Below are 21,035 nucleotides of genomic sequence, written 5' to 3' on the forward strand. Positions count from 1 at the left end.
TAGGAACTATATTTGCTTGTTTCATTATGACTGATTTTTGTTTTCAGGTATAATAAATTCAAATTTGTCACGAGGTTTTCGAGTCACTTTAAATCTCGCATGTGCATTATATTTTTAGATATAAATTATCAAATTATGGTTGTATATGAGTATCTTAATTTTCGTAATTACTGGCTTTACCAGAAAATTTTTGAACAGTTAGGTTAGTCTCATATAACTCCCCCCATCTACTAACAACAATTCCTTTCCCGAAATACTTGTGAAGATGCAGAGGATTCCCTGGTCTTTAGTAGCAACAAGTATTGGACTAACATTCCTTCCCATCCCACCAGGACCTGCATTCGGACGTGGCCGGCGTCGGTATTGATCAGCATGCAGGGACCTGATAAGGTTGCACAATGAGGAATAGCGTGCTGTCCCAAGTATGCACTTTCCAGCCATCATTTTGCAATTTTCATAGGTCCTGGTCAATAACGGAGTAGCAGCACACGGGCGGTATCCTATGCTTATGCTTATGCTTATAAGTTGATTTTTATTATAAAATCAATTGTCTGTGGGCTCTAGAAGCTGAAAACTCGAAGAATGAGTGTACGAGTTAACTTAACGCTCCTAGCACGAAATAGAAATGGGAATACAAACAGTGGAATTTCCGAAAATCGGTCAAAAAATTGTCTTTCGTTTTCGTCTTTTTTTCGTAGATTTTTGCATAGAAAATAATAACGTATATATTAAAAGCAAGTACAGTTTTGGTTTTCACGTTTAAACTTTAAGTAAAAATGCCTAATATCCGATGCAATGCTCGATTAAAAAATTCTCTTTGTTTTTTTTTCGCTCCCCCCCCCTTTCAGTGGCCCAACACCGGAGGGACAAAAGCTTTTTAAAATATTTGTAATGGCCTTATCTATGGGTTTTACAGCCTAAAGAACTCGAAAAAAGAGTGTACGGAGTGTTTGCGCTTCTAGCACGTAACAAAAGTGGAAGTACAAATTATGTAATTTCCGAAAGTCGGCAAAAAAAAACATTCTTCCGATTTTGACTCTATTTTGGAAGGTTTTAGCATGGAAAATAATAAAATAATAAATAATACTAATGAAAAGCAAGAATAGATTCGGGTTTTACGATTAAACTTCAAGTAAAAATTCCTAAAAATCTCAATTTTTTTGCGTGATTAAAAAAATCTCTTTGTTTTTTTTTCGCCCCGCCCCCCTTTAGTTGTCCAGCATTGGAAACACAAAAACTTTAAAAAATATTTGTAACTAGCTGACCCGACAAACTTCGTATTGCCACAAATTAAACTGTGTTGTGCATAAATCGTGAATCTCGGATGACCTTTGTCACAATCTCGAGTTTTGCAAGTTTCTGAGGAGTTCATGGGTCTTTTAATATACAAATTTTCCTCACAGTAAAATAGAAAACAACTTCCCCCTTTTTTCGTTTGCCTGTTAAAATAAAGCGGATAGCATTTAAATATTCGCCATCATTACAAACTATTTCGGCGAATACCATTTTGCGGAACACCATTTCTCGGTTGACCATAATGCGGAATATAGAGTTTCGCAGAATACCATTTCGCGAAAAACCTTACGCGGGATGTACCATTTCACGGAAAATCGTTTCGTAGAAAGTACCATCTCGCAGAGGTGATCCAACTGAAGGAAAGTAATAGAGATCAGTAGATCTAGGAAAATAAATAAACCTAGATAGAGGTGATCTCTACGGGGGGGCAGTGGCCGGCGCTTCTACGGCAGGTCGCCGGCAATACTCGCGGCCTGTATCCGTCTCGCACTAAATCATCTAATGTTACTATTGATAGTTTCTGGTGGTCTTGTTATTGACTAATGTTTTATGAAAGAGTCTAAAATTTCTCGAGTTCGATTAGTTTTTGAGTTACGTAAAAATTTCTGTTTTATTTGTATGAGAGTCCTTATCCCCCTACTACAGGGGTGAGGGTTCTCAAACCATCATAAAAAATTCTTGCCTTCAAAACCCCCCACATGCCAAATTTGGTTTCATTTGCTTGATTACTTCTCGAGTTATGAGGAAATTTGTATTTCATTTATATGGGAGCCCCCCCTCCTGAAAAGGTAAGAGGTCCTAATTCATCATAGAAAAAATTCTTGCCACACCCACATGCCAAATATGATTCCAATTGATTTATTAGTTCTCGAATTATGAGGGAATTTGTGTTTCATTTGTATAGGAGCCCTTCCTCCTCCTAAAGTGGGGTGGGGTCCTAACTCACCAGAGATAAAATTCTTGCCTCCTAAAAACTTCGCATACCAAATTTTGTTTGATTAGTTCTCGAGTTATGAGGAAATTTGTATTTCATTTGTATGGGAGCCTCCCCCCCCTACTGAAAAGGTAAGAGGTCCTAATTCATCATAGAAAAAAATCTTGTCTCCAAAAACACCCACATGCCATATTTTGTTCCATTTGCTTGATTAGTTCTCGAGTTATGCAGAAATTTGTGTTTAATTTGTATGGGAGCCCCCACTCTTAGTGGGGGAAGGGGTCTCTAACCATCATAAGAACCTTCCCTGGCCCCAAAAACCTCTACATGGAAATTTTCACGCAGATTGGATCAGTAGTTTTCGATTCTATAAGTAATATCCCGACAGACAGACAAAAATTTTTATAGGTATAGATTTGTAAAAAAATATAACTCGAAAATAATAGGACCCACAAAAAAATAATCGATGGGTAACTTTTAGAAAATCTTCTGAATTTTCATAAAAATATACTGAAAAAAATAAAAATTAATACATTCTATTTAAGTAAAAATTGTGATTTTGGTAAGTAAACCGGTAATTTTTACTTCATTATTCAATACGGTCTAGCAAAAAGGGCCGACCTGGACCGATGTGATCTCAATTAATTTCGGAGGCCAATATATTACTAAACATCTATACAAAATTTGATTTGCTGCTTTTGAGCAGTTTTTACGTTATTGACATTTGAAAAGAATATATATTTTAGAAAAAAATGCCTGTAGCTTCGGAATCGAAGGAGATAGCAACTTGATTCCTTCAAACAAAATGCACGTTTTCTATGCGTGTGAAAGTACTCAAAATGTATGATTTGGGAAAAATAAACAGGAAAGAAGATATAAAGAAAAAACGAATTTTTTAGGTCCACCCCGACCAAAAAACTTTAAATAGCTTCAGGCCGTCAACCATAAGAGATAGAACTTTTATTTTTTCAGCAAATTTAGTTAGAATTTATTGTTCTTTAACTTTGCTGAACATTTTATTCAGCTAACTTAAGCAATAAAAAAGTTTATATTTTGCACTCGCTTACTATGATGGTCACCCTAATGTCATATATACCAAAAAATGCGGAAATTAAAACATCCGAACATACTATATACCTAAGAGTCTTAGGCTGAGACTAACGGTTCTAGCGTAATTACTTTTGTCAACCTAGATTTGGGTTTCATCCCACGGTGCGCCGCCCTACAAGACTTACAGAGATTGCTCTTATTGCTGTTATTTCTTTTATGTGAAATTCTTCCAAAAGAAAGACAAAATCGAAGAAGAATCTGTTACTAAGTACAGTGGTTTACCGATTTAATCTACCCATCCGAAAATTTTTGGTAGATATATTTGGAAAGTAGACAAATTTGGAGAAAAATAAATTGCTCCAAAATAATTTAAATGAACGAAAAATATTGTTAATGTTGACCATTTTCTTCAATTATGGATTATTTTAGCGTAATTTTATGCATAGCGCTCAATTTATTCATATCAACCATGAGCAATAATGCACGTCAACTCAGCATATTATGAAAAAAGATATATCGAAATTCAAAATTGCTCCGATATAATTCAAATTTTGTGTACTTATTCCTTTGCAGTAAATTTTAGAACCGTATTTTTATTTGGCACTTAGGGTTCTCTTTTCTGAGTCAGTGTGGTCCCAAAAGTTACCATTTTTCCACCTTTCTTTCTTTAAAAAATCATAACTTTTGATCTATTGAACCGATTTGAATGATGTTAATACCAAATGGAAAGTATTTTAATGAGCTTTTCAGAAAAAATATTGGACTGAAGCCCAGTTTTTTTTATTATCGCAAAAACATTGAAAACATTCACTTTTTGTGTTTACATGGTGTGTAGACCAAAGAAACTCTAAGTTTTCATAAAGTGTCGAGAATACAATGGAGACGCATGGTTTTTGTTTTCTTTTGGGTTTTTTGTCAAAGAAATGCGTCTCGAAAATAAAACGCCATGCGAGTCCAATAAATTTTCGTACCTTTATTTCTTTAAAAAAGACTATCTCAAAAACTAAAAATGTCACATCTGTTTTTTTGATATCGTATGTAAACAACTAGCTTGCCATTGAATGTATTATTAAAAAAATGGATAACGATTTATGTATTTTAAATGTTTCAAGTGATTTTAAGGGTTTCCTACCAAAAAAAATGTTTTGCAATCATAAAAAACTTTGAACGTCAATTTATTGTTTTTTTTTCTGAAAAGCTCAATAAAATACAATTTTTTTTTGTAATAAAATCATTAAAATCGATTCAATGGTTTAAAAGATGAGAATTTATAAGAAGAGAAAGGTGATAACCATAGTTCCTAGCGAAGACGAGGTGTGCCCGTTAGCGTTACGGTATAGAAAAATCTCACAAAGGATCATTGTGAAATGTTAAAATTATGCGTTTGAAAATAAATGGAAGTTACTTTGCGTATTTGACTTCAGCATTATTATTCCCATTCTATGCATAATTACACACCACAGATGCCATATAGTAAACTATAAAATACAGAGAAATATTCTCTGTTATGCATAAATCCATGAAATCTTCCAAATTTTCATGCCGCGCGGTTAAAATAACAATTTAAAAAAAGGTAGATAAAACCGGGTCAAAATGATAGACAAAATCGGGGGTACCTAAAATCGGGTGTAGATTAAACCAGGTATAGATATAATCGGAATACCACTGTATTTTAGTTGTCGGGTTATTCGAACTTCTAACTCGTAATTTCTGTGCGAAGCGTACACAAATCCTTATTAGACGAGTAGTTCTTTATGGACTTGAAGCTGGGACGCCCACGGAGGAAATACGCGCCCTTACCATATTCGAGGAGAAGGTGCTGCGGATGATGGTATAAACTAAAAACGGAGAGTAGCGAAGGTGTATAAATCTCGAGCTACATGCTCCACTAGGAGAAATTTCCATCGTCGGTTGGCTACCATGGGCTGGACACGTCGTGCGAATGACGGAAGACAGTGCGGTGAAAACGGCTCTTTTCACCATAGAACCATCGACCCCAGGAACAGAGGGTTCCAATGTGCGAGATGGCTCGACTAGGTCGAAAGCGACTTGCGACTTCTCGATGCCTGAGAAATTGGTTACGACGGGGCAGAGATCAAGTTGAACGAAGACGACTGCTTGAAACAGCACGAGTCACCACGGATCTACTCTGACGATGACGACGACGACTAATACTTATCTTTCAAAAAATAAATATTAGACGTAGTTAGATGAACCAGTTTCAAACCGAACGGAAGATGAGAAAGATTATTTATTGACTATGTTCCAAAGTCGATTTCCTAGGTTGAATTATTACCAATTTAAAATTAGAAGTATTGCTTTTTGAACATTGTTAGAGCTTTCCTTATATTTTTATATTAGTAATAACGTGCTGATTAACACATTAGCGTGATCATACATACGTGTTTTTATTACGCATAACATTTGGCCTTATGATTGTTTAGCCAAAGGTATCTAAGCACGCACAAAAGTAATATGTGCCTCATTGACTATCCGTAACTGAGGTGTAAACTAAGGGAGGACGCACTATGCAATTATTCAATAATTCACAATGAAGTTATTAGATAACGTAATGAGCCTGGTCCCTTATGGGGACAGTTACTGTTACGGAACAGGGTCACCGATAAAATGTTAAACGTAGGTATGTATTATCGTTGCGAAGAATGTTTCATTGAATAAGTATTTGAGCTTTCAACAAGTTGAAATGATCTTTAGTTTGTCGCTAGCAGAGGGGAAGTTCTTTATTAACTAATATCTATTCCAGAATGAAATATTGATTTTACTTCGACTTATTACGCTAACTTTTATTATCAGGCTAACCTTTGCAGTTTTGCAGTTTTTAGTGATTTGTTGAGTAACAATGGGAAAACGGAAATGACTTGAATATCTATATCTATAAAAATGAATTCCTGTCTGTCGGAATGTTCCTTATACAATCAAAAACTACTGAACCGATCAGCATGAAAATTTGCAAGTAGGGGTTTTTGGGGCCGGGAAAGGTTCTTATGACGGTTAGAGGCCCCTCCCCGTACTAAGAGGGCGGGCTCCCATACAAATGAAACAATAATTTCCTCATAACTCAAGAAGTAATCAATCAACTGGAACCAAATTTGGCATGTGGGGGTTTTTGGATGCAAGATTTTTTTTTATGATGCATTAGGACCTTTGCTTCCTATAGGAGGGGGGGCTCCCATACAAATGAAATACAAATTTCCTCATAACTCGAGAAGTAATCAAGCAAATGGTTCTAAATGTGGCATATGGGGATTTTAGGCGGCAGGATTTTTTTTTCTATGGTGAATTAGGACCCCTCCTTCCATACAAATAAAATACTGCCAAAATGAATCTTCTAATGTTGAGCTCCTCAGAAACTTGCAAAACTCGAAATTGTGACAGCACAGTTTTAATTTGTGGCAATACGAAGTTTGTCGGGTCAGTTAGTGTAAAATGAACCAAGTATTTAAACTTAAAATAAGTTGCACGTTAAATAACTTGCTCCACCGCTGATTTGCTTATGATTTGCACTTTAAATTAAAACAACCACAGTCTACTGACCGAAATCATTCGTTTCACTTTCTCCACCCTTCAACGATCGGTATAATAGCCTCAGTGAAAAAATAACAACCTTGGCACATTTATGTATAAACTCATCGTCGACCTTGACAAGGTGGACTGTCAAAAACGATCATCATCAGTTCCGACGGACGGTTCGTGTATGATCGAATCGAACGTTACGTAACGCTATACTAATAATAACAGCTACCATATCGTGCGCGACGTGACTGGAGACCTACATATCGGTTGGTGTGGTTTCTCCATATAAAGAAGCCGGTGCGAAGTTTCCCTCATTCCTTTCGTGTCGGTCAGTTGAACTGCCTACCTACCTACCATTATTACGGATTGCTTTATTGTTACATTCTCTTTTCTTTTCAACCCTTTTACAACCCTGTTGATACTAAAAAGCTGGATAATTCCTACGAACAAAACACTACGGAGGTCTAAGTTCATCCTTTTAGTTCAGAGTGTGACACGAGCTGTATAAAATGTCGGCTCACATGTAATAAGAAATCTATAAAAAAAATGCAGGTAAACGTATGTCGATGCTAGTTACAAGTAAGGCTGTCATTTTTTCAGAAAATTATGTAAAAATAAACTATAAGAATCTATCAAGGCTTGGGTAAAAAGAAAAGGTCCATGTCTTGCTGCTTGCACATTACATTTTGATCTATAGAAAATGTATCATTATTGTACTTAAAATATACAAGAGAAATTCAATTCCATTCTTTAAGTTCTGAATGGGTTAACTGCTTTTACGTTGACATGACGACTTGACGGGAGCGTGGTAAAAACGCGTTAATACTGTAAACGCGTTTTTAGTAGTAAAACGCACACACAGCACTTTCTTGCTGCGTTACTATTGATTTATATCCTTATTGCGTACATGTTTCGATGGAATACCAAGCATATAATTCAGAAAAGATACAATAGTTTGCTATTAAATGACGTATTGAATGTATTTTGCTCGTGCTCTGTCTTTGGCAAGTCCTTCCTTGCAATCTAATTCCCGTCAAATACTATTTGAAACAAAACGCAATTGCGAAATAATTTAGGAATTTGCTTTGAATTTGGATAAACTATTCCAAAATAACGTGTAACGGTCGAACAAAAGTTAGATTTATTCACTGTTTATTAGACGTGATAGTTGAAATAGATACTTGACCGGTCTCGAAGTTGCCAACATAAAAAAAATTGCTGTTTATTTTGCATTTATTCAATATACTTTACTAGCAAAATATCACCACCAGCCCACTGCTGAGAATTCAGAATTCGGATAGACTTTCTACAAGTGATCAATTTGAAATTCCGATCGAATTAAATTAACAAAGCAAATAAAGCTTTATTGAAAGGCTCGGAGCGCAACATCTCGAGGCAAATTCAACCTAACTCCGTACTTGCTAAACGGTTTGGCCCTCTTTATCCTTGGATGTTGGAAACATCGCCAGCATTCAGAGCGATTGCATATAGCCTGCCAAGGGTTTATGGACGTGAACAGGATTCGGGGCACCACATTGTTATGCAATAGTTTGATCTGTAAAAAAAAACATTCGCTCACACAAACACATTATCCAACAAGCACAAGACACAAGGTGAGTAAAGTTGACCGACAGCTTCTTGACTGCACAATCTGGAAAGCGGGCGATTCAAGGAAGTCGATAAAAAAACTAAATCAAGCTCAGCATTTCTCTTCGCACGAGGCGCGGTGTACCAGGTAAATGTGTCGTTCGTGTTCGTTGCTGGTGCATTTACCTACTTATTACGGGTCGCTCGAATGTTCACACTTGTTTGAAGAGCACTTAGCAGCGCCGGCTGAGCTGGGGTGGGTGGAGGCGACAAATGGCGACCGATCAATCAAATGCAATCAACGGGTGTGAATGAGGGCGCCCTGGCGACATGGGATGATTGTTGGACCGTAATTTATTCGCATGCATGCATGCAAGAGTTCAACAATGTCAACGATGTATTTTCGAATTCATTAAATTCTTTTGTGCTTTTCGTTGAAGTGTAGCGAATACGACGGTTACTATTAGGTGTGCAAAAGGATCTTAAAACTATGATTATAATGCCTAATTAATGATTATATGAAACTTCTACCTTTTACCCATTTTCAGCAATAGACCTTTGTTTATAAACGACCCCTCAAATCATATTTCTTCTTGTAACATGTTTATTTCAACAGGTAGCTCAATGTGATGTTCTAGAAAATATTTTGCACATTAATGAGGAATATTTTTGCTGAGGACTGTTTTGCTTTGTATGCATGAATTAATAAGATATAACTGATTTTAGGTTAAAAACCGTCTGATGAAAAATCCGAATATCTTAGCCATCTGCAAGTATCTGCAATTAGTTTGCATACCAATTTGTAGGGAATTATTAAAGCTATCTGCCCAAATGTATATTTCAGAGAATACCTGGGAATACCATGGCTGGGAATACTTGGGAATAGTGCGGATTTTTTTTGCATACATTTTATAACTTAATAAATATGCGTCCTAGCGTCAAACACTCTTAACAGCAAATATGTATTTCAACATACTAAATAACTTTGTAGAACATTTGAAAGCAATAAAATAATCGTGTGCAAAGTTATTGAGTGTAATTGGTTTTTAAGTGCTCTTTTTTAACACATCATTATATTTCGTAACCGGTAAGAGATAGATAGTTACTTTATTCAGCAAAGTTGCTTATTTTAGTATTTTCTACAACTTTTGGAGAAAAAAATACTTTTTTTTTAAATTATTTTAGAAAACAAAAATTTGTATCACCCTAATAGGTGAATTCATGGTCACCACCACCACCACCAGGTGAATTCAAGACACCACATTTGAAAAAATACACATTTTTCATCAAACGGTTTTTAGCCTAAAACAGTTATATCTCATTAAATAATGCAAAAAAAGCAAAGCAGTCTTCAGCAAAAATATTCCTCTTTTATGTGCAAAATGTTATCTAGAACATCATATTGTGCTGTCTGTTGAAATAAACATGTTACAAGAAGAAATGTGAATTGAGGGGTCGTTTATAAACAAAGGTCTATTGCTGAAAATGGGTAAAAGGTAGAAGTTTCATATATTCAGAAAAAATACTTGAAATTGGTTTATCTTTAATATTTTGAAACCAAAAAGGCGAAAAAAAATTTACTCAAAAAGTTATTACTTAAATTTTCCTTAAAGTAACACGTAACTATTGGACGACCCCTTCAAAAGATGCATCATTTTTTCATTCAAGTTGCCGAGGACCACATTGAGCTGAGACACGCAGTTTAACCGCAAATATATTTGTCCCGAAATTTTAATTTCTGGCCCATAGTGCCATGGCCGCAATTCGCCAGCCACGTAGTCTGCGTAGGGTCCGCAGGTCGCCTCCCACTTGATCGATCCATCTTGCTCGCTGCGTGCCCCGCCGCCGTCTCGTTCCAGTCGGATCATTATTGAGAACTTTTTTAACCGGGTTGTCGTCCGACATCCTCACGACGTGCCCAGCCCATCGCAGGCGACCGATTTTTGCGGTGTGAGCGATGGGTGGTTCTCTAAGCAGCTGATGCAATTCATGGTTCGTTCGCCTCCTGCACGTTCCGTCTTCCATCTGCACTCCGTCGTGGATGGTGCGCAATACCTTCCCGTTCGAAAAAACTAAGGGCTCGTTGGTCCTCCACGAGCATAGTCCATGCCTCATGGCCGTAAAGGACTACCGGTCTAATCAGCTTCTTCTAGATTGTTTACTTCGTGCAGTGGCAAATTTTGTTCCATCGCAGCGTCCTGCGGAGTCCAAAGTAGGCACGATTTCCTGCCATAATGTATCTTTGTATTTCTCGACTGGTGTCGTTGTCTGAGGTAACCAGTGAGCCCAGATACACGAACTCTTCTACCACCTCGATTTCATCACCGTCTAAATGAATCTGGGAAGGGAGGTCAGCATTCACTTCTCTAGAACCTCTTCCTTTCATGTATTTTGTTTTTGATACATTAATGACAAGTCCAATCCGTTTGGCTTGAGCTTTCAGTCCGATGTACGTTTCCGCCATCCTCTCGAAGGTACGTGTAATGATGTCAACGTCGTCAGCGAAACCAAAAAGCTGGACGGACTTCGTGAATATTGTACCACTCGTGTCTATCCCCGCTCTTCTTATCTCACCCTCCAAAGCGATGTTGAACAGCAAACATGAAAGCCCATCACCTTACCGTAACCCTCTTCGAGATTCAAAGGGACTCGAGAATGCCCATGATACTCGAACAACACACATTACTCGATCCATCGCCGCCTTGACCAATCGCGTTAGTTTATCCGAAAATCCGTAGTAGTGCATAATCTGCCATAGCTGATCTTGATCGATCGTGTCCTACGCCAATTTGAAGTCGATGAATAAATGATGCGTGGGAACGTTGTATTCGCGACATTTCTACAACACTTGCCGAAGCTGATCCGTGGTGGCACGGGCACCCATGAATCCCGCTTGATATTGCCCCACGAACTCCTTTGCAAATGGTGATAATCAACGACATAAAAGTTGGGAGAGTACCTTGTAGGCGGCGTTCAACAGTATGATTGCGCGGTAATTACAACAATCCAACTTGTCGCCTTTTTTGTAGATCGGACACACGATGCCTTCCGTCCACTCCGGTAGTAGCTCCTCCTCCCAAATCTTGACAATGACTTAGTGCAGCGCTCTAGCCAGTGCGTCACCACCGTATTTCAGCAGCTCGCCGGGTAGCTCCTGGTGGTCGGGGGCTGGTGTCGTCTTCTGCACATGCTCCCCAAGATCTATTGCGATATCGTCACCTTCATGTTTAAATATACATATTTAAATATACATTTGATTTAAAAATACAATACACTGAATTATACATATTCAAATTGGGATTATTTCTAGTTTCCGTCGTAGTAAGTGAAGCCACTCTAATTTTCATCATTTCTTGGATGGATCTAATGAATACTCCAAAAGTTCTTGTGCTGATTTGATTCAAACACACTTACCTTGCGATCCGTGCACTTTGAATTCACTAAAAAGTGATTATTAAAGCATTTTATTGAAATTACGCAACTGACTCCATTTCTTCGTCGTACCGTTTTGAAATCCGTCCATCAAAATTTTTCAGCATCCGAACTAAAAATCAAAACAATGTTTACGAAATTAGCGCGCATGTATTTGTGTAGGACGGCATGACAAATGTTATTCTGCAAAACTTTCTGCTGGTAATGCAAGTTTTCCCGGCTGAAAAATAACGACAATGCATTGCGTGAGTTATTTTCATTTTATGAATGACAGAGATTGAAAAGATTAGTCGACATTTTCTTCTTCGTCACACAAAAAAACTAAGGAATTTGGCTGCTAGGAATTCTTTAATGAAAAGAAGCATTTAAATATATCTCAGCTCACTTAGATTAATCGCGTATGATAGTCAACAAACTAAAATATTAGGGAACAGCTAACTTCGTATTGTATGTCATAAACAATTCTGTTATTTTTAATAATTTGTGGTGGATAGGACGGTAATAGACAATTACGACGAAGCAGTAACAAATCCTACTTACTAACGTTCCGTTTCAGTGTTCAGACCTCGTGACTTTTATTTGAAAGACTTCACAGACAGCACTTAGACTACAGGTAACTACGGGTCTAGTGCTACGATTTTATTGATTCTAACAGCCTCAGCCTCTAATAGACGACGACTAACTTGTTAGACCAGTGTTACAGAACCACGAGGTCAACTGGAAGGTTATTCATGTTAATAAGAAATGTAGTAGTATAAGGGCCAGGTCACACCGCTAGGTGAATTAATTCAGGTTTTTTAATCACTCGCTCGTGTTGTATACCACTGCACGGCTTACTAATTGCAATAAACTTCGTTTATGCAGGATTTATTTTGAGTCTAGCTCCTGCAACTACTTTTTTCACAGGGCCAAAGGCCTAGTTTTACACCTAACACCAGTGATGTGGAAGTCGTCTCCAACGCCTAAGGTCATAGGTACCTAGCAGTCACTCATAAAGTTTTAATTGTACTAATATAAAAGAAATTAAAATCAAACGACGTTGAAAAAATGCGTTTCATACTAAATTACCGACATTACAATTTTTATTCCTATGCGCTGAGTTGAATAATTTCCTCGGCTCGTTTGACATTAGTTAATAGAGCAGCAGCACTTCATCTGATTAACGACAGTTGATACCGGCGCAGAAAACATAAAACCTACATTGCAAGGTATAATTTTCAATTTACTACCTTATTCATTGCCTTTTGACTGCAAACACTTCAAACGAAAGGAAAATCAAGCCACGACGAGCACGGCGGCGGTATCGAGCGCAAATAGTCGGAAAAACGCGATCATTCACGCGGATGATCGCTATCGCTTACCAACCGTACACCATCAGTTTAACTTTTATCTGGGAGGCCGCGATCGGCGTGAATTCTGGTTGATGCCATAACGACTTCCTGGTCCGACAACGCAGTCACTCATCGCAGACGTTTTATGCTGCAGTTGCAGCAACTGAGGCAGCCCTTCTGACGTTTTGCGGAATCAACCGCGAAAAGTCATAAACTAAGCGAGTCAGTAAAGCTATCTAACAGTGAAGAGATTTGTTTTGAAACAGGGATATGGATTCTGCTGGTCATCGCGGTAAAATCAGGCTCTCCTAGACGCTTCGGAGGCGTACCAATGCTATCGGAAAGGGGAGGAGAGTACGGCGCCTTTTTTCTCAACGTTGCACTCGATGGTATGCGACTGGTTGCGCAGACGTACCTACCTACTGGAAGGAAATTGGTTTGTTATGAAGTAATGCGTTTTCCAAAACTCGTTTTCTTTAAGTTTATAAGGTAAGATTCAGTCGCGGTTCAGTGGTGGTTTCCAATGGGAGAAAACCTGTAAAATACACGGAAAAGTAAGTCATCTGTTAACGTAACCCGATCAAAGCGAACTCGTTCAGTATCGTGTTATAGATTTGTGCTGCTTCCTTATTTTTTCGAAACGCATGCTGCAATGTGCAGACGGAGTAGTGTGAGCACGCAAGTCCTGAAATGTAGTTCAGTTGGATTTTTTGGATACGCAATTATGAAAGTCCTGTAAACTATGCCCCAAAAGTCTATCATTGCTTAGTACAATGTTGGTTGCGTACAAATTTTCTTTCCTAATTATTTTTAAACGTTAGCTTGAGTCAGAAGTGAAATGGTGCTTCAGAATTTTGCAGAACATCCAGAATGTACGGTTGACGGTTTAACCGTACAGTAAGATTTGTCACTAATGCGCAGTGAATTTATTTTATACTCTGTAATAGTTAGTTTAATCTTTGTTTTTTGGAATGGTTTTTTGACTTTACTGTTGCTTGATAGCAGCTAAAACAACGTTTTGCTTCTAATACTCCGACGTTATTCAATTTAATCAAAGGAGTACTTTTAAGCTCTTAATCATCTTCGAATAAGCACAATCACGTTTGCATATTAGGAAGGACGATGAAAAAATTTGGGTCCTGACAAAACTGAACATACCTATTTAGTTAGAAGAAGCACCATTTCGATTCAATTTTCCGGATCAGCTAGACCCGGATTAACGAGTCGTCGAGTTATCGGGCGTCGGATTTGCAATGGGATACTGTACAAAATGTCGTGCAATGGATTATTATTATTTCACTAAAATGTTTCACAGGTTAGTAACAGCCGCTCAAGTTGAACACATACTTTACCACTGTGCTTTCCCACGTACATCAATGATACTTCACTACGAGATGTATTTCCTGGCGGTTTTTAAAACACATTAAAGTTTTCCCATAAAATCCACCTGCAACTTGTTCCCATCACTGTCGAACGAAAATATCTTTTTCTGGCTGCGGATAAATAACTTCCTGCAAGAGATCACCATCTGACGTAGAGGTAATCTGTTTCCTATTTCAGGAAGCATAATGAAAACAGCGATAAACTAACTGTTACGTTCGATCTTCTAGCATCAGAAACTACCACTGGATCACGCTAATCCTGTTTGGATCAGTTTATCCACTCGCTCAACGAACTGCGAGGATTCCGGCGTCTGCATTTACTGCTTCGCGACTTTTACCGGACAGCATCACTGAACCTAAGCAAGGGTAGCGATAGAAGGAGCACAAACCAGTTATCGCGCCGATCGTTTTACTGCCTTAGATTTAAGCCTACTTGCAGTGTAGCGCAACGGCGGACCGCGCCTTGTAATTAAATTACCTGTACGATAGTGCAGCTTGTGTAGCTAATCTAATGAAGCGCATAATGTATGCAAAATTGTGCACGATTTGCAACCAAATGTAACACCTAATAATTTATCCGATCGGCTCCTCAGGGCGAACGTTTAGACGCTCAGAGGTGAGAAATAATAACGCTTAATTTATGTAGGCTCGCGGTTGTACCTTTAGCCAAGAAATTATTAAACAATCGACTACTTAATGACTAATTCAGCAAGATACGATTTTATTTATTTTAACAATCATTCGAGTGTCATTTTTGAATACTGCAAAACCACGATTTTAATCATAAAACCTTGATTATTTGCAACTTTGAATGCAACAGTTCCGCGTCTCTCGAACTCACGTTGTCAGCATGGTTAAGTGGCAGTGGCACATAGGCTTAACTCGCCATATTCCCGCAGATACACCGGCATCGAATGCACCGTGTGAAGGAACTATCACTCAGCGGCAACAAGAAAATATTGGCGAAAGGTTTCCTGTTTTGCCAAATCGTTTGCATCGAGACACGGCACAGGGAACAGCAATATGTAGGCCTTAATTGTCATGTTATGCGCTGAGTGGGTTGTCAATTGTACTGGCTGTGATTCCAGGTTTTGCTTCGGAGGAGTGCCTGTTGCACACCAACCGTCGCGTCGTCGTCGTCACTAGTCGTGAGCAAATGCAAAAGGTATCGTGCTGCAATGTTACACAATCAGTAGCTATGGTCGTGCTTCTGAATATGCTGCAGGACATTTTTCTATCCATGTGGCATGTGAACATAACTTATGGAATTTCCTAAAGGATGCATTTTTTTATTTGATCATTTATATCCGAGAAACTGCGTTGCATGCTGATTCATATCTTGCATAATTTAGAGCATGGATATCTGATTTTACGTAAATTGAAATTTATTAGTTTCCGTTATCGTGATTTACTTCGATCATAGCCCTCACACTATGTTTCACTTGCAAAGCATTTCCAATCTAATCTATAGCTGAAACAAAGTGGTGTGATGATTCGCATCAGCATCAGCAAGCTAAATTTCCTATGCTAGCCATACAAACTGACTAGTGCACCAAACGTGTTCGAACGATAAAAAAAAGTCTGCGCATCACGATTTTTCTATATCTTCCTCCCACCCAGAGTAGATAAAAGCTGTATAATCAGTTGACTACAATAATTCGTTCACATTATTGAAAATTATAACTCCATGGTTTGGCAGCTTATCAATGAACAGGATGATCCAGTCCTGCGATTATCAATCTCAAACCATACCCGTATTTATAAGGAAATGAAATTTGCATTTCCGTATCGACTTTGGTTGAATTTTTCTAAAAATTTACTTTGTGAGCAAATACGTTGTTTTAAACTATCATTGTACACTGTGGCCTTTATTTTCAAATATAAACTGTTTTTAAACCTAAATTTGTAAAAACCATAGTGACCGCTAGTTCCGCCAATGATTTAGTCTTCCGTAGAAAAACCGACCAATTTTTTAAATTTATCTATATCTAACAATAGGTTGGTTGGTTAATTGGATATAATTAGATGACTATAGGTAATAAAGACTTTTAATATAACGATAAAATAAAACGATCGAAAAAAATGCAATGGGGCTATAACCTCACCCTAAAAAGAGTCTTAGCTCCTTCAATGCACAAAATAGTTTTTCACTCCATTTGCCGATTTACTGAGTCAGCTTACGGTTTAGGGATTTCTTCAAAATTATCGTGCAAGTTTGGATCGAAAATCTCCATTTGCAAATAAATTTTTGCTTCATCAGCATAGCACAACCTTGTTTCATAAGGCAATGGTCGAGTGACATTGTAAACGAATAGCGAAAATAATAGTGTTCCTAAAATGCTAACTTGAGGTACACTTGAACCGTTCTGAGACCACCTCGATTGAGAAGGGCCTAGTTTAACGGCAATTTTGCGATTGTGTAAATACGTGCTCAGTCAGGAAAGTAAGCTAGATGACACTCCCAATTTGTCCAGCTTAGCTAGTAAGATATCGATCATTGACATGATCAAATACCGCTTTCAGATGGCATCGGTCTGACCCGATCTGAGACATAGCGAGGTGAACGTAAACTCCAGTAAGTTAGTAGTAATTAGTATCTTATACTTGCAGCCATTTACAGGTTACTGCATTCTGAAAGATCATTTTATCGTTTCTAAATTATGTAGCATTATATTGACTAGTACTGTTATGTTATTACTGTTAGTGGTAATCCTATTTTCTCAAGTGTTTTTCGCATAAAACATAATATGATACCATTCTTGCTGTTGGCAGCATAGAAAGTAGTGCTAATGTGGTCTATTGATTTACTCAGGTAGGAATGTTTAGACAGATTTTTGCACAATAATAGCACATACAGAGAAAATTTGGAACATCTGTTCATCAGTCAAGTGGTTTTAATCCACCAAAAAACATTTTCTAAAAATAAGACCTTTCATAAAAATAGATTCCTCACAGGCTTCATTTCTGTGGTTTCGGTTTATGCTGATCTATTTCCCTAACAATTTGAAGCATAAAAGCATTGAATAATTATGCCATTTTGCTAATAAAAAGTTCATTGAAGAGTTTACGTTGGTTTGACATCGATTTGTAACTTGAAAACAAAATGGCATTCGAAAAGCTACAAGTTTTGAACAAAATACAACGACGCAAGTAACCGAAACTTAATAAAAAATTAATGAAATTTCTTCAAAAAAGCTTTATTGATGTGAAACTATTAAATTAAAGGAAATTAAAGGCATTAAAGGAAATTTCAAAAATCTATAAATTAGCAGGCAATATACAAAAATAATATTTCTTCTTGTAACTTACGTTTATTTGTGCTTAAAAAGCACAGCAAAGCAAAGCCTAGGTGCTACATTCCGTTATCGAAACGTAACCTTCTGCTTTTATACGACAGATTTCGCTACCAGCTGCTAGAGTACAGAACAATTGCAGGGCCACGATCACTACGATCCTAATAACTCTAACAGTCTCTCCCAGTTAAGATTCGAACATACGACGACGGCCAGCATCATACCTCGAGGCCAACTGGAGCTACAGGTTTTATTTATACTTATTCAAATGAATAACAACTTATAACAAATAACAACAACTTACTTTGCCATGCCCAATAGCCTTCGGTGTGCTGGTGGCCGACCAAATAAAACAAAAAAAAAAACAAAACAAACAACTTACTTATACTTAGTCAGCAATTTCATAATAAAAAGATTTATCAAAATTTGCTCTGATTTTGTTGAAATTTTGTAAATTTATTCAATATCAGAAACTTTTTTTTGTTTCAAAAATCCTCGTTTTATTGAACCGATTTTCATGATTTTCATACCAAATGAAAAGTATCATTATTCTTCATATTTATTATCTGTCAGTAGAAGTGATATAAACCTACTTACTAGCACATCGCGATCCAACAGTTGACCCATGTTCGTGTATCAATACGAAGACGTATTGATTTCTATCTCAAATAACAAGCAAGGTGGTATAACAACCCGATCAAATGAAAATAACAAATTTATAACAGGATGAGTTCTAAATAACAAGTATTTAATAACAAAATCTCCTTTGTGTTATGTTATAAGCTTGGCCTCGTTTGTAGTTAAAATAACAAAAATTGTAACTAAATCTGCTCTAAGCATATCACAAATATATCAAATTATGATATAATTTGATCTAGTTTATATCAAGATGAGTTACAAAAATCAGTATTCTGTCCTGCTTTATAACCAAATTGTACCTAAAAATTAAAAAGAAGAAAACTTATCCAATTTAATTCCACTATGTATATTTTATTCACGACAGATACGTATTTCGCCTACGACTTGCAGGCTTCCTCAGTGTCTGTTTTCGAACAGTTCGAAGGAAGCCTGCAAGTCGTAGGCGAAATACGTATCTGTCGTGAATAAAATATACATAGTGGAATTAAATTGGATAAGTTTTCTTCTTTTTTAATTTTTCGGTTTCGTATTCTACTATGACGCTCCAAAAACTTCAGTCAACCAAATTGTAATAAAGTGTGTTATAAGTAACAGAACGAAATAGAATCTTTGAAGAACATTTTGTGCGTCGCAAATTTTTCTATCCCATTCATAACAAAGTTTGATAGAAATATCAACTTGAGCTACTATTCTCTAATATTTTTGTTAGAATCATCTGTTCGGGAAAGGTTCCTTTCACCATCAGGTGGATTAAATCAGGTTTTAAAGAAGGTAACCTTATATATTGAAACTAAAAACCAACCTTAGTATTTAAATGTCCCCCATTTTATTATGCATTCGATTTTTTTATAGGACGGGTAAAAGACACACTGTACTGTACATCTCATGTGATCGTTAAAAACCTAAACGTTTATTTGAATGTTGCATTAGTATTGGTAATATATGTCAAATGGCAGAGCTTGCAAACATAAACACAGCTGATCCGCAGCCAACCGCACCGACTACGAACATCCCGAAATATGGTTTATTTTCCTTATCAAGATATTCCGATTGATCTAAGATTTGCAGCAGCAATCCTATTGATCCTATGCATTCAATAGGATGACTAATAAATCCATTTGCATTGAAGGCGAGTTTTTTATTGCTGGTCAGCTGTTAGTTTATTTACATTCGCTAAGCTTATCGATGCGGCAAAAATAGAAAGCTCTTTAAAAGCTCATTGATGTGGCGAAACTTGGAGACCGTGGTGCTGTTTTTTCGGAAAGCGCTAGTGCAACGAAATACGTGCGCAACCAAATATCTATTAACCAATTCCAGATTATACGTTTTATGAACACGTATTGATCTATATGATCCGTTGAATTTATTTTCCATTAGCAATTATGTTTTGCTGAGTGTTTGTTGATATATACCGGGTCGATAAATGATATGACAAGAGTTAAGAAATTCTAACAGCACTGGGAGCACTGATTACGTGCTCTGCCAATACATATGCATTTTTAAGGCACAAAACAATACTTGCATCGAACGGTAGCCATTCATCCAGCCATCTTTGAGCCATTTTCGGTTTCCCCTTAAATATTCTATCTCATTTAATTTCATTTTTTAAGTTTATATAGGGGTCATTCGCTCTCAAGTGATCTTACCCGTTGTAATGGACCACCTTCGATTTCAACCAAATTTGGTATAATTGCTCATTCCGACCCCACATTCAATTTCCCAAAGTTTTGTACAGATTGATTAATTCCCCTTGCAGTGTCGCTTCTCTATTTTTCTCAGATTTTCGAAAAAAAAACTCATTTTCCACTGCATTTCACTGCAAGGGGGAATTGATTAATCCGTACAAAACTTCGGGAAATTGAATGTGGTGTTGGAATGAGAAATTATACCAAATTTGGTTGAAATCGGAGGTGGTCCATTACTACCAATAAGACCACTTGAGAGGGAATACAGGGGTCATAAACTTAAAAATAGAAGTTTTCGAAAATCCCAAGATAAAATATTTTAAGACCTCCTTTAAATTCATTGTTTTGATTAATACTAACAGCATGTGAAGAAAAATCTGAGGTGCATGAAAGTGAAATAATAAGATCCTTCGGACATAGCGTGGCACGTCTTTTTGGAATTCCTCATATCGGATAAAGCCTAGAGCGCCAATGATGGTAGCGTATTTTATTATTTCTTGAGGGGAAAAGTGGGAATCTTGAAACCAAATGAATATAATTTTTTATATTAGTCTAAAGTGAGATGTTTTGAATTTTTGAAAATTTGCGGAATCAAAAACAAGTTTTATCGTGAAAAATATTTTAAGTCAGTCAAAACATGGTAGTAAAACTACTATGCCCCCTTAACCACACTTCTTTTACACTGAATTGCTCCTGCAGATATGCATTTGAATGAATAAGTTACACACTGAGGTTTGAAAGTATTCATATATCTGGACTCGATTTGCACAATATACTCTACAATGATATAAATAATTGAAATTGTTCAACGGGTGACCGGTCATGGAAATTGATTTATTTACACAATAGTAGATAAACTCAATAAAATAATT

At 37.0% G+C, this 21,035-nt stretch overlaps 1 protein-coding gene across 1 annotated transcript in view; it reads right to left on the reverse strand.

Moving 5' to 3' along the window:
* LOC128740564 (uncharacterized) overlaps positions 1-18,466 on the reverse strand; it is a 44,928-nt gene extending 26,462 nt beyond the window's left edge. Inside the window, exon 1 of the mRNA XM_053836114.1 lies at positions 18,437-18,466. Coding sequence (XP_053692089.1) covers positions 18,437-18,466 — 30 coding nt within the window. The remainder of the gene's footprint in view (positions 1-18,436) is intronic.
* Between the last annotated feature and the right edge of the window lie 2,569 nt (positions 18,467-21,035).

The sequence above is a fragment of the Sabethes cyaneus genome, chromosome 3 (genome assembly GCF_943734655.1).
Source record: "Sabethes cyaneus chromosome 3, idSabCyanKW18_F2, whole genome shotgun sequence".
In the NCBI taxonomy this organism is placed as follows: Eukaryota; Metazoa; Arthropoda; class Insecta; order Diptera; family Culicidae; genus Sabethes; species Sabethes cyaneus.